This window comes from Neolamprologus brichardi, chromosome 11 (assembly GCF_056152115.1).
Source record: "Neolamprologus brichardi isolate AB-2024 chromosome 11, ASM5615211v1, whole genome shotgun sequence".
Classification (NCBI taxonomy): Eukaryota; Metazoa; Chordata; class Actinopteri; order Cichliformes; family Cichlidae; genus Neolamprologus; species Neolamprologus brichardi.
In genome coordinates, this window is record NC_142114.1 from 18,022,748 (window position 1) to 18,036,983 (window position 14,236).

The 14,236-nt window shown below is 40.6% G+C and overlaps 2 protein-coding genes across 2 annotated transcripts; both read left to right on the forward strand.

Annotated features, from left to right (window-relative positions):
• Positions 1–817: 817 nt before the first annotated feature.
• nppcl (natriuretic peptide C-like) lies at positions 818–2,736 on the forward strand. The gene is made up of 3 exons (XM_006802886.3): positions 818–1,051; positions 1,597–1,769; positions 1,989–2,736. The coding sequence occupies exons 2-3, from the start codon at positions 1,671–1,673 to the stop codon at positions 2,283–2,285; spliced, it is 396 nt and encodes a 131-aa protein (XP_006802949.1). The 5' UTR covers positions 818–1,051; positions 1,597–1,670; the 3' UTR covers positions 2,286–2,736.
• A 5,101-nt stretch (positions 2,737–7,837) lies between these two features.
• gapdh (glyceraldehyde-3-phosphate dehydrogenase) lies at positions 7,838–12,125 on the forward strand. Its single transcript, XM_006802885.3, has 12 exons — positions 7,838–7,978; positions 8,418–8,463; positions 9,581–9,680; positions 9,968–10,074; positions 10,175–10,265; positions 10,365–10,480; positions 10,699–10,780; positions 10,883–11,034; positions 11,140–11,218; positions 11,397–11,480; positions 11,568–11,665; positions 11,747–12,125. Exons 2-12 carry the CDS (start codon positions 8,441–8,443, stop codon positions 11,814–11,816), a joined length of 1,002 nt encoding a protein of 333 aa, XP_006802948.1. The 5' UTR covers positions 7,838–7,978; positions 8,418–8,440; the 3' UTR covers positions 11,817–12,125.
• Positions 12,126–14,236: the final 2,111 nt, after the last annotated feature.

Here is a 14,236-nt window from a genome sequence, read left to right on the forward strand (position 1 = left end):
CATTGTCCTCTCCGAAAACATGAGAGGGGTGCGTTTTTCTGTATGTGCGATTTGATACGTTATGTAAAGACACTTACCAGCAGCAGGATGATAACAATGTGATTGCAAAAGCGGCTCAGTTTTTATCCGAGGACAAATTATGTTTTAAATGTATTCAGTGGGTGCTAAGTGTGCAAATAGAAGTAAATGTTTAGTTTTTAAACTTTAGTTGGTACTGTGCACAGATGAATTTGTCTTGTTTGTGAAAGATTAAGACTGAAACAACTGATTTCTGATGAACATCTCTGAGGGGGTTTATTTACTTGAAATAATCACAGGCTGCTGACCTTTAAGGTCAAGGCATTGGATTGCGCAGCTCCTGATAGTGTTGTAATTTTTTGGCAGGGGGTCCGACAGCAGATGGCACTGACAGACTGTAACTAACCCAACAGAGAGGGGAGGTCAGTGCATGCTGGGAAAGACCACGGAGACAAAGGAGAGAGAGGGTGGCTAATATGCACAAAGAGTGTTGTCACCACATGGGAAAGGTATAATTCAGATTAAGTCTTGACTGAAATATGCGAAGCTTTATAGCCACTGGTCACTTTTGACAAGGCATCAGCTGAATGCAGCCCTCTGACCTCAGCTTAGGCTGAGGCCAGTTGGTTAACTTGGTCCAAACTACACAGTCACCTTGGCAATGACAATGACTCTACAAGGCTATGACATCACTCCAAAGAAAAAAAGGATGATGATGTTGAGGAGGAAGATGATGTGGGGGTGGTGGTGCTTGGGGGCGGAGGGTGTCTCTGGCTCTACAAAACCTCTGCAGCATCCCAGCTGATGCCCCAGCATTCAGCCACTGCCAAAGGGACAGACGCAAGAGGAAGAAAATCATCCCTCCAATTCCATCAGTGAGCGAAGGCGAAGAATAGGAGGAGCCAGTCGAGTGAGATAGTGATGCTCCCAGCAGGTGCCAACAAGTGAGAGGTAGCTGAGCGACCGAAGGAGATGGAGAAGAGTCTGTAATAGCAGAAGACACCAAGAGCTTTGAGAAAGAACCAAACAACAGGTGAGCGCTCTTAAATTTCCTCTTTCATAGTTATGTTAGAATTAGCATATCCTAAAGAATGTAAAATAAAATCTTGCATTACATAAAAGAAAAATCGCTACACAGTAACTCCAGACAGTGTTTTTTGATATCTGTAAAAATATAGAGAGAATTAACATTTTAGAAGCTCTTTATTCATAATTCTAATATTTCCATTTATTTATTTTTATTTATTTTTAAAATTTAAGATGCTGCAAAAATGAAATGTTTTTCTCTTCAAATAATGATTACAAATGTCAATTTTATTTTCTAAGATTCATGAATTTGAGTTCTTTTGACCTCGATTTACTACCACTTGCCTTCAGTTAGATGCCCCGTGCATACATTATATTTGCTGTGCATATTTTACTTGCGTCACTTGTTACTGCGCAGCAATGTTTATCTGTGAACACACAATAAAAGATGTGTTTTAGACACTAAATTGTCAAATAAACAATCTGTGGAGTATTAGTAGAGATTCAATATTTATATCAAAATATTTACATTAAATAATGTAAATTTTCCAGGATTTCATCAGTGTTTGAATCTTCTGAGCCGGTGTGATTCCAGTTATTCCTGCTCCTCATCCTCATCTGCTGCCATGCTGTGCCCTGTGCTGCTTTGTGCCGCTCTGCTCCTCCTGACTCCCCTGGAGATCACAGAGGCTCGTGCTTTGCATCCTTCTCCTGATGCTGTGCAGGTACAGGAGGAGATTGGAGTGGATGTGAATGGCTGGATTAAAAAAAATATAGAGGAGAATTCAGAGTGAATCAAGGAGAGTCCACAAAGGATGGGAGGCAGAACAGGAAAGAATAAGCGAGAGAGTAATGAAATGTATCACTGATTGAATTATTGTCCCTTGTACACTCCCCGACAATTAAATTTCATCATCTTCTACTTCTTTTTTTCCACTGTGCAGTTTGTGGAGCAATTTCTGGAACGCTACAATGACCTTCTGACCCTTGACGACCTGGAGAACATGCTCAACAGCCAAGCAGAGGAGCAGTCCACCCTCTCCTCCGGGTCCAAAGCTGCTGAATACCCCAAATGGGCTGATGCACAAACTCAGCCCGAGACCCCCTGGCTCCGTCTGCTGAAGGGCACCCTGGCCAACCAAAAGCGAGCAGAACCGGACCGGTCACGGAGGGGGTGGAACCGGGGATGCTTTGGCCTGAAATTGGATCGGATCGGGTCTATGAGTGGACTGGGCTGTTAGTGGAGAAAGAGGAGGAAACTAAAGACTGCTTACATCCTTCTTAGATTATTAGGAAACACACATGCATAGGCATTCACCTGCAGAGAAGGATGTTTACATGCGTGTAGTATGGTGTAAACTTACAGTGCTGCTAATGTGGTTTCATCCAGTGTAGATCAGATGCTTCACAGTTTATTCCATATCTAAATGTTAACCTGAATATTAGAACGTGTGCTGTGTTTACATCAAATGATCACCATCAATTTCTGGGCTTATTTTTCAAGTAATTTAGCATTGTCCGTACTTCTAGCTTTGTCTGCAACTCTGTAAACGTTTAGACCTTTTGTGGATAGGTGATTTTGTTTAAAAGCAGCCGTAATAGATGTGGATAGTCAAAAAATGATGGCATCAGAAATTTCTGCAATTTATTTTTGTTTACTTATGATTTGCATGAATAAATGGATTTGACATTTGTGGCGTTCTGTTTTTTTTGTTTTGTTTTTTACTTCAACCCCGCATAAAATCCAGTTCCTTCCTTGCATGAAAAGCCCACATGGTTCATTCTGTATTCACACACGTCATCTCAATTTGTCCTTCAAAACAGAGCATCAAATTGAGATGACAGATATAACTCTTCTAAATTAATTTTTCTCATGACTGTTGGAGGAAGTTCATTTCTTCCCTCGTCGTTCTGGCAAAAGTGGTCAACATTTGAAGATCGGCTGCAGCGTCCAAAACTGTTTTTATTTTGGCATTACAACAAAGTTCCCAGGGAAGAAAAACAAATGCTAATTTTTTTTCCCTATAAGCTTAAATAGAATTAGATTTAACATTTAGAAAATATGCTTACAGAATTAATGGCGTGAATGCATAAAATAATCTGTGTAGTAACAGAGTTGTAAAAATCGGCATATTTTAGGGACTAACATACAGTAAGGATGTTCATTGTTAAGTATATCAAATCTAACAGTCGACACTATGATGTAATTTGCTGGTGATGCACAAACTTGTGAGGAACTCATGCAGTACGCAATAAAAACATGTTAGGTTTTCACTGTGTCCTAAAATTCAAGGTCCTCCAAACCAGCTGCAGATTTAGAGAAACTTGAAAAAGTTTTATAATTGCAAATCACTGCTTACTAACATCCGAAAATCATCAGAGCCTAAACAGCTGACTGAAAATTAATGGCCAGCATTTCTCTGGTTCCATCTGTTTTCTGTTTTTCACACATTGAGGGACTACAAATGTTTGAATCTTCAAAAGTCAATTTGAAGATGTTGATCAAGGCTCTCAAAAACTAAGAGAAATTGTTATGACCTTTTTATATTTTTTCACAATTTCCTAACATTTAAATAATTGCACATCTCTATAAACATATTCTGCCTGCCACAGCCTTTCACTTACCCAGAAAACCTATAAGTGATTCTAATGGGTATATTTTCTTCTTTTGGCTGCCGTTCATCTGCCTCCATCGCACCCTATGCCACAGCATCCTCCTCTCTCACACCAACCTCTGAGGTCTCCCTCTTTTCCTCCTGCCTGGCAGCCCCCTCCTTAACATCCTTTGTCCAATACATCCACTGTCCCTCCTCTGCACATGTCCAAACCGTCTCAGCCTTGCTTCTCTAACTTTGTCACCAAACTGCTCGACCTGAGCTGTCCCTCTGATGCATTCATTTCTAATCCTGTCCATCTCCGTCACTCCCAACAAAAAAAAATCTCCATTACTATAAATTATTCTATTGATTATAATTAAGTAAAACACACCAGCTATGACTTTGGTGAATGGTAGATTAAGCATGAAGTGACACGTCGGTGTGGTGGTTAACACTGGGGCTGGGGCCTTTTTGTGTGGCGTTTGCATGTTCTTCTTGTGGCTGCATGGGTTCTCTGGGTACTCTGGCTTCCTCCCACAGTTTAAAAGACATGCATTTTAGGTTAACTGGTAACTCAAAATTGCTTGTCTGTATCTCGCCGTTAGCCCTGAGATAAACCGGAACTCTGTCCAAGGCGTACCACACCTTTTGACCTATGACAACTGGATAAGCTCCAAGCCCCATTGTTTTTAAGAAACTGGATGTATGGGTGGATGATTTTTTCATAACATGGTGTTTTGCCAAAGATTTTCATTCAGGGAGGATGCCTGGAGAAAGCTTTAGTTGACTTATACTCACGTTTGAGGCCATTGTCTTACTGGAAATTCCAATAATTAACAGGCTTTAAAATTACTCCCTGAGAGAATGTCTCTTCTTGTAACTGGCCTGATATTTAAAGCATAAACTATGGCAGCCACACAGATTTACTACTCCCAACAGCAGCAAAGCACCCGGACAACAGGGCAGAGCCATGTCTATGCTTGACTGTTAGGATCGTGTTGTTCTAATTATAAATGGCTTTTTTTCTACTGCAGGGATGCTCCTGATTTATGAGTACAAACTGGTCCCATAAGTCTTCTCACTTCAGAACCCTGCTAGCATACCCAAAACTCTAACCTTTGCTAAAAAAAGAAAGAAAAAGAAGTTATGTTGTATATTCACTGTTCATCAGCCTTATACGTGGAATCTTACAGTCTGTATGGATACGTAAGTCTTGCCTGAATCCTCTTGTAGAAATGTGGTTTCTTTTTAGGGTTTGATTAAATAATTTTAAGACTGTGCCTTCTTTTTCATCTGAGCTTGACCCCCCCCCCCCCTCCCCCCAACCACAAAAGATGAGCTGCATTTGCACCTGTTTGATAGCAATACATGAAACAGCTGTCGGTGGTTCATACAAAAACATGTCACTCAGTGCTTTTTTTTTTTTTTTTTTTTAAAGAATTCTCTGTTACACAGAAACCTCACACTTAATGTTCTGATTGAAAGAGAACATATGCTCATTGTAGTACTTGTGCTAATTATGATATTTGGGTTGATGTAAAAAATAATTTCGGTGGCTGCTTGAACCACAACACAAGATGGCAGTATGAATCTCCTCTTGTTCCTCTGCTCGTTGCCACACACAGCTGCTCTTTGGACTTTGCACTGTGCTTTAAGGAGACAAATTGTACAAACGTAGCTGAAGGCCTCTCCTCCCTGCAGACGTGCCTGCATGCTGATCACCGATGTGCAGTTGATACAGTTTGTTTCCCGCTGCTGATAAAATAAACTTGAACAAAAAAATGAGCCTGTTTACAGTAGATACTCTAGTTTAAAGTTCGTGTTCAAACACATTTCTCAGTTCTAGCTGCGAAATAACTCACGTTTCTCTTAAGTAAAACAGTCCTTTCCACACTTGTTTTACTCCATGGCTGTGTGGCTGCTGCCTGTCTACAGTGGGTCGAGTTTAACTGTTGTAATATGAAAAAAACATGTGATCTGAGTGAGGCAGCATTTACAGTACAGACATGGCCCAAGTGTTGACTAGGCAGCTAGTGTCTAATCTTAGCCTGACCTTTACTTCCCCTCTTTGACCTTAAGCTGCAAAGCAGAGGCCAAGACTGGCATGCATGCACTCGGGGTGGTGGTAGTTCAGCTATGCCTGAACTGTTGGACAGAAGCCATAAAACAAACCATCACTGTCCAGCTGTGGTGCAGAACGACAAGTCTGCAGGTCTGCTACTGACCCTGTGGGCAGCTGAGGTAGAAAATAAAAGTTACTAAGTATTACAATTTTATTCAGTTAGACCTGCAAAGTGTTGCAAGTTCAAATGCTTCTCTGGTGACAAGATGCCATGCCAGGTTTGGATTCACTATCAGGAGCAGTGTTGGTCAAGTTACTTGAAAAAAGTAATCAGTAATTAATTACTGATTACTTCCCCAAAAAAGTAATCCCGTTACTTTACTGATTACTTATTTTCAAAAGTAATTAATTACTTAGTTACTTAGTTACTTAGTTACTTTTTAAAAACATGATTTACAACCTGAATAGGCGATAAAGCGATAGATCTTTCAGCCCAATTCTACTTTTTCTACATAATCCATCATACAAAATGTAATCAAATGGAAAAGTCTCTTTTTAAAACTTGTTTTGTTAGTTTTAATCTTTTAACTTTATGCATGAAGCAAAATTTTAATTATATGCACCATTCTCTGACTGGAAGAAATTAGTTTAACATTTAAACCTATTTTCTGCACATTCCAGCACATAATATATATATATATATATATATATATATATATATATATATATATATATATATATTGTTTACCTTCACTCTTTCAGATGCAAGTAAAACACAGCAGAAAATAAATAAAGTCAAAGACTAGCGGTCCTTTTGCTCTATTTTCACCTGTAAAGCAGGAGTAGGGTAGGCGGAGGGTTATCCTGGTGCAGGTGTGCCACAGCGGTCAGTGGAAGGATACCGCAGTTTCTCTGTGAGTTTCCCATTACGTCGTAGCGCACTCGGTGCTTGCTTGGAAGTTTAGGGGTTTTTTTTCGCTGTAAAAAGAAGTTTTCTTCCCACGCACAACGGACACTAATGTTTTTGTCACTTTTTATGGAATCAAACTCAAAGTAAGGTCAGTACTTCCACGCTTTAAACGCTGCACGCTCATACTCTCTCCAGCACTCGATATATGATCCATTGTTGATCTGCACACAGCTGTTGTCACACACGTCGCACTCGCTTACGTCACTGTCATGAGACATTCTCGCAAGAAAATCACGGTTTTAGTAACGCAGTAACGCAGCGTTCCTACGGGAAAGTAACGGTAATCTAATTACCGTTTTTGCAATAGTAATCCCTTACTTTACTCGTTACTTGAAAAAAGTAATCGGATTACAGTAACGCGTTACAAGTAACGCGTTACTGCCCATCTCTGATCAGGAGTGCTGGCTGCTAAGGCCCAGTATAGTGGCAGGGGGTATTAGTGAGAGATTGGGACTGACTGGCCTTATGGTTTAAAGTCACACCCTGATTATTTGGATTTATTTTTAATATATCTTGACCTCCTTTCTTTTCTGTGTCGACACTGTTGCCATAAAAAGACAAAAACGTACTTTAAAAAAACAGATAACAACAGTGAAAACAGTTAAGCACCGACAAAATAACCTGCCTCCCAATGACGCGTTTCAGCGGTTACCAAATAACCTGATAAAGCCAAAATTCAGCTGAGTAAATCTACCCCTGTGCACATGCGCGCTGTGATCATGTGCTCACGTTAGGTAGCCAAAGTTCAACTTTTGACTTCTGCTGAAGGGATGGAGCAGCAGCAAAAGAAGAGTAGCAACAGAGCAAAGGGTCATGGTCTTTGGACAGTAAATGTCACAGCCATGAAGGAGAGATTTGATCCCTCGTTCGCTCCCTCTGTGTGTCTGTATTTACTGAGAAGGTCAGAGAGAGACCCCTCCCTTTTTTCAGTCCACTATCTGAGGACTCTAATATGTGGGTATCTATATCTGGTGCTTTTAAAAGTGGAAACACAAAGCAGGCCTGATGGCACAGGCTGCTGGAATAATGAAAAATGAGCTAAATATTTCCCAGATTCAGGCCTTTAATGCGCAGCAGAGCTTAGATCATAAGACCAGAGCTTTTTAAAAGTAAAGTTGCAGCGGCCACTCTGCATGTCTCTGTGCATCTGACGACCTTGACATTCAGAGGGGGCGGGGCGAAGAGTGGTCACCATTGATGGGGGCGTGGCTGCACACCTCAGTCAATCATAAAACACGCAGCTTAACTTTGCTCTTCCCCACTCACATCCGGAGTCCCAAGACAGGCAGAGCCCCTTCACAAACGGTAAATACCTTCAAATAATTCAATGGCTTCAGGCTGCATGACTCAACGCGCTGATTTAGATCACCTGGAAAAATCTGCATGAGCTTAATTGTGCCCAATTTTAAAGCACACGTGGTCATAAAGTCAAAAGAAACTCACTTTACATCATCGTTACGTTTGAAGTTTAGCAGGACAAGAGATTTAACATGTTTATTAAGTCATTTATGCTTTTAGTTTTGCAAAGTCTGAAGTTTTTTCATCGATGCAGATTAGCTTTGAGTTTTACTTGGACTGTGATCACAGATAGCTTATCAGTAGAATACTTTTCACATGTTGTTCTTGAAGTTGTCTTCACTTATCTTAACCTGCAGTCCAAGCAGCTCTCATCAAGTTAATGCTAATAAAGGACCTCATAAATTTCGCAATGTTACCCTTTTTCCCCTCTCATTTTTCCCTCCAGAGGACTAGACCAACCCAGGCAAAATGGTGAAAGTCGGTATCAATGGGTAAGAATGATCATCCCCTTCACTTCCTCTAAATCTTTCTAATTAAACCAAATGAGTAACACACACTGAGGTTCAGCTTTGCACTTTTCTTTGCAACTCCCACCACCACATCCCTCTCATCAGTGGGGAATGGTTACCACGCCGCTGTCTTGGCTAAGGTTTCCACGCTTGTTAAAGTTTGTTTTACGAACTCCTGTATTAAAGAATGCAGGTATTATGCAAGATGCTATCCAAGTGTATGGAATAATTTGTGACTATTTAAATGAGGGCCCAGTCCAGTACACTGCAAGTCTGCAGTTCAGTGCACTTTAAGGATTAATGCATAACATTTCACATTATTAAGTATTGGGGAACAGCTACATAAAACTTGTCTCAGGCTGGTCTTCTGTCCTGTCACTTTACTGGAGGGTCTATTTTTAAAATTAGCCTTCAAAAAGGGTTTTTTCCCTTCTACAACCTGCTGTGTTATTTAAATGGTGACAGCCGGCTGTTCTCATGTTCTTGTTGATCTTTGATCTTTAGCCGTCTGCAGAAACAAAATAGCCAGTGCCTTTGACCTCGGGGTCATCAGCGAGTGAAAGGCGACCTATGTAACCTAAATGTCAATGAGCACACGTGTTCTGACGCGGATCTACGCATTTGTTTTCAATAAATTGTCATCCACCCGCCTCTCTTCCTGGTCTCTCAGGACAGAGTGTATCTATGCGCCCGGAGTTTTGGACCTGTGGTTAAAAAGTAACCCTGCTGTTGTTCAAACAGTGCACTGCGTAACCAGGATTGGAGATTAATTTCGACTTTAGCCTCTCAGAGAGAAAAGTGCACACACCCCTCAGCCCCTCCTCTTGAACCCTGGCCTTTCTTCTACTGTGGTGTCAGGTCTTCTGGGGAGATTTCGCCCCACACAAAAGAAAAATCTAAACTGTTACAGGAAAGCCTCTGACTAAATATCAAACTCTGCTCTGATTTATTATTATTTTTAAATCTATTTTAGTATTTATCATCTTAACAAGCGCCTTCATTTCACCGAAACTCAAAGAGGTGACTGTAGTCAGTTTAATGTAGTGTGACGTCTCCACCTACTGGCCAGAATGAGAAACGCCTCTTGTTCATTTTTCAGATTCGGCCGCATCGGTCGTCTGGTGACCCGTGCTGGTTTCCACTCCAAGAAGGTGGAGATTGTCGCTATCAATGACCCCTTCATCGACCTGGAGTACATGGTCAGTCAAAGAGGAAACGAAAAGAATATAAGGCGTTAGCTTGAACTCACCACAAGCTTTGTATGACTGAATGTTAGAATAACATAATTCTAGTAAAATTATTTGTCAAATACTTGTAGGATTTTTTTTTCTTCCATTTCCAGTAAGTATGAATTTCATCATTTTAGCAAACTGGGTAAATTAAATATAAAACGAGGGCTTTTGGAGCCAGGAACACACACTTCACTTATTCTCCCCCCCAGTTTTTGTGAAGCCGGTCTAAAAAGTTCTCCTTATCCCCTCTCTAGGTCTACATGTTCCAGTATGACTCCACCCACGGCCGCTACAAAGGCGAGGTGAAGGTTGAGGGAGACAAGCTGGTCATCGATGGACACAAAATCACAGTTTTCCATGAGTAAGTTCAGTTCGCCTGCCATATTTGTATAACCTATTAATTTGTGTAATGGTTTCAGAGATAACCCCTATTTTTCCTTGTAACAATTTTCTTTCTTCAGGAGGGACCCCGCCAATATTAAATGGGGTGACGCTGGTGCAGAGTATGTGGTGGAGTCCACTGGTGTGTTTACCACAATTGAGAAGGCCTCTGTAAGTGCTAAATCATGTAAAATGTGAATGCAGAAAAAGGTAGTATGCCATATGTGATGTGCAAAAAGGAAACTGAATGATTTCAATGCGATGCTGCAGTCTCACTTGAAGGGTGGTGCCAAGAGAGTCATCATCTCTGCACCCAGCGCTGACGCTCCCATGTTTGTCATGGGTGTCAACCACGAGAAGTATGACAATTCCCTCAAGGTTGTCAGGTAAGAATCTTTTTGGAATATTTGGAGATGAATGAGTTTTTGCTGCCAAAATCACAGATTTAGGAATATATTTTGAACACAATGAATAACAACTACACATCTGTTCTAATGAAAGCTGTGACAGTCTTTACTGATCTTGCATTTATAATTAATTTCATTCATTTAAAACATTTCATTTTAAAAATAAAACTTGACTGATGTTATTTGTTTCTCCATAGCAATGCTTCCTGCACAACCAACTGCCTGGCACCTCTGGCCAAGGTCATCAATGACAACTTTGGCATCATTGAGGGCCTGATGGTAGGAAATCATACACAGCACTTGAACAGTTTTGAAGAAATTATGTTTAAGCTACATTTTTAATTGTCCTCCTATTTTTATTTTTCTGTTTGTGTCTATTAGAGCACAGTTCACGCCATCACTGCCACCCAGAAGACCGTGGATGGTCCCTCTGGCAAGCTGTGGAGGGATGGCCGTGGCGCCAGCCAGAACATCATCCCCGCTTCTACTGGTGCTGCCAAAGCTGTCGGCAAAGTCATCCCTGAGCTCAATGGGTGAGTGCAAATAAAACACTACTCTAATGTACAATTTAAAACAATATTTTGCTTTGTAATGCTCCAGTACTCAAGTGAAACTTTCCCCCCTCCCCCCCCCCCCAGCAAGCTGACTGGCATGGCCTTCCGTGTGCCCACCCCCAACGTGTCAGTGGTTGACCTGACAGTCCGTCTGGAGAAACCAGTGAGTATCACACATGCAATTTACAAAATATTGATTTAGAAATTTCCTTTTTAAAATCAAAGCCATAAACCAATTTTAAATTCAGATTTACACATGTGGTTCACCGCTTGTGTTTTTTTTTTTTTTTTTTTTTTTTAATTTCTTTAAAAATGCAAATATAACTGCTTTGCTTTTTCAGGCCAAATACGATGACATCAAGAAGGTTGTGAAGGCTGCCGCTGATGGACCCATGAAGGGCATTCTGGGATACACAGAGCACCAGGTACACCCTAAACTTTGTCACTTCATGGCTACATTTTGTCTGTGGATCTCATTGCTGATGTGCCACACTCTTCTCCCCGTCCTAAAGGTCGTGTCCACAGACTTTAACGGCGACTGCCATTCATCCATCTTTGATGCCGGCGCTGGCATTGCCCTCAACGACCACTTTGTCAAGCTGGTCACATGGTACGCCTTCAACACTGCTTACTTTCAGTGTCTTTCTATTTATTGCCAGTGTTTCCTGCTAACCTCTCCCCTCTTTGCCAGGTATGACAATGAGTTTGGATACAGCAACCGTGTCTGCGACCTGATGGCCCACATGGCTAGCAAGGAGTAAACTTGGCTGTCGCTGAACTGTCGCATAGCTCACATTCTTCTTAGTCCTGAGTCACAAATGTACAAAAAGGCATTGTATTCTCTGTGACTCTGGTTTCGTCGTGTAGCCATCCCCCATAATATGCCTGAGGAAAGGTCCCACATAGAGCAAAACAAGATTTAAATTGGAGACCAATGCTTTTCTTTTTTTCTTTTCTATTTTTCAAATTCCCTGTTCTGTTCTTGGGTTTGGAGTAAAGGTGTGAATGTATTTGCTTGTCTGTAGTACTGAAGTACTGCAGTGGTGGAATAAAGTCCTTCGTTTGTGAGATTCGGTCTCCTGTTCCTCCTTTATATCTGAACAGAAATGTATGAAGGCTGATCTGGAGGAGTAGATTAGTTATTTACTGAAAGGAAAATGAGCTTTAGTGGTTTAGTGCTGTTCCTGATGAATTTCTGACAAGACATTAACATTTAAATATATAAAGGTCAATTCAGTTTATTTTCATAATAAGAGTCTTTAGTTTTAAACAAGATCTTTTTTTTTTTTTTTTTTTTTTTTTTTTTTTTTTTTTTTCCTTTTTTTGTCCGTTACTGAAATCAAACTCTGGAACACAAAGGAGCTGCTGCACAGCCCTGAGAGGATGTCTGATGGGTGAAAACTGTGCAAAATGTTTGAAATAAAAGGCCAATGTTAGGACTGGCACTTAATGTACCTCAAATGGTGAGATCAGTGAATATGATGGGACACACAAGCAGGTGCAGAAGTGGAGAGGATTACCAAAAATCCTATCTAGGAGTTGAGGTGAGATCTGGTGACTGTGGAGGTCATAGTGTAACCTTATTCATTCTTTTACACTTGCTAAAGCATCTGAATCTGAAGAGAAACATGTGCACCATCACTACTCCTTGAATTAATTTTGTCTCAGTATGACAAAGTGACTTAAAAGCACTCATATGAAGCGTGGATTGATTTATTTAAATAAAAAGTTGTTCTGCTGGAAGTCTGGCTCCTCTGGTGCCATCCTGGAGGATGGTAAGGCCTCAGAAAGCAGCTGCTGTGATGCCTTTTGGATCCACATGGAGGTGCTGATAATCCAGGATAAGTTGTAAAGGATGTGGACACACCCAGACTCCACCTGTGCACCTCTGACATAGACCTGATCCTATTACAGTGGCATTAATAGCTCTGGATTGCCTTTTTTCAAACTTCTTGTTTGTCAGTCTTTCACAAAACTGAGGAATGTGAGGAGAACCCGAGCCAAACAATGCACAATATAGCTATACTAACACATCATTCAGCTAAGATTATGAAGCTCTTTCCTGAAATCTGTCTCAGCAGGTCGGTGACACCTTCTCCTAACCTCAAACTAAACCCATCTATGATGGGGAACAAAATTCAGAATTCTCTCTTTTTAAAACCAAAGTTTGTCTACAGATCACAACTCAGTATGTCAAGAAAAATCACACTGTACTTTCTGTATGTAATAAAGTGTTTGATTGTGAACTGCAAATTTATTTTAATAAAAGCGATGGACAAGTGGTACGAAAATACAATGCAAAGTTAGCCCTGCCTGACCCTGTCTGCTCTCATGCACAAATATTTGAAAACCTCTGTGTTGCCCTCTGATTTGGATGATTTTAAAATGTATGCTTTGTATTTTTAAATAAATATTTTTATTTTTTTTTATTTTATTTTTTACAACAGAAACAGGAGTTCGGTGGATCAGTTACATGGTGCTTCTTCCAGACAAGCAGTGAGACTGAGAATTTATGGCAACAGAACAACTTAAAAGATCCTTTAACATCATTTATCACACTGTAACTCTAACATCTTAAAGCTTTTATATTTTTTCCCCTTCCCTGGTGTCTCCGCTGAAGCATAAAGCACCCCTGCATGTCAGTAAGTTTGTGTCTTTTGTCTCCTTTGCACCTCCCATCTGTCCTAAAGGGCCATCCTCCCCTCAGGGATGCCTGAGCTAATTAACCCCACAGTGCTCCACTCAGGTGATTTAGCTTCATGGTCACATTGAAAGATAGTGGGTTACACAGAGGAGGTGTTTTTATTTATTTTTTGCTACTTAGTGTGATAAGTAACATAAACACCAGTAATTTTAGGCATGTAACTGGCGAATTGTGTAGCAGTCTTCTTGTTTAACTCTCCATCAGATTTAATAAGAATAAACAAACATGCTGAATTACTCTAAAAACAAAAACAAAAACTGGACTTATTCTAACTTAAATTTAAATGACCGCAAAACAGTGAAAGCGTGATTTCCAGGTCTGACGTCACGGTTCATTCCAGTTTCACTAAATCCTCTAATGTTTTTTGTTTGGAGCTGTGGCTAATGGTTTCAAATGTGAACAAGAAAGCAAACAGTTAATTGAGGCTCCTCTATTCGCGTATTTACGGCAGACGGATCTTCCAATCCCGCAGCGCTC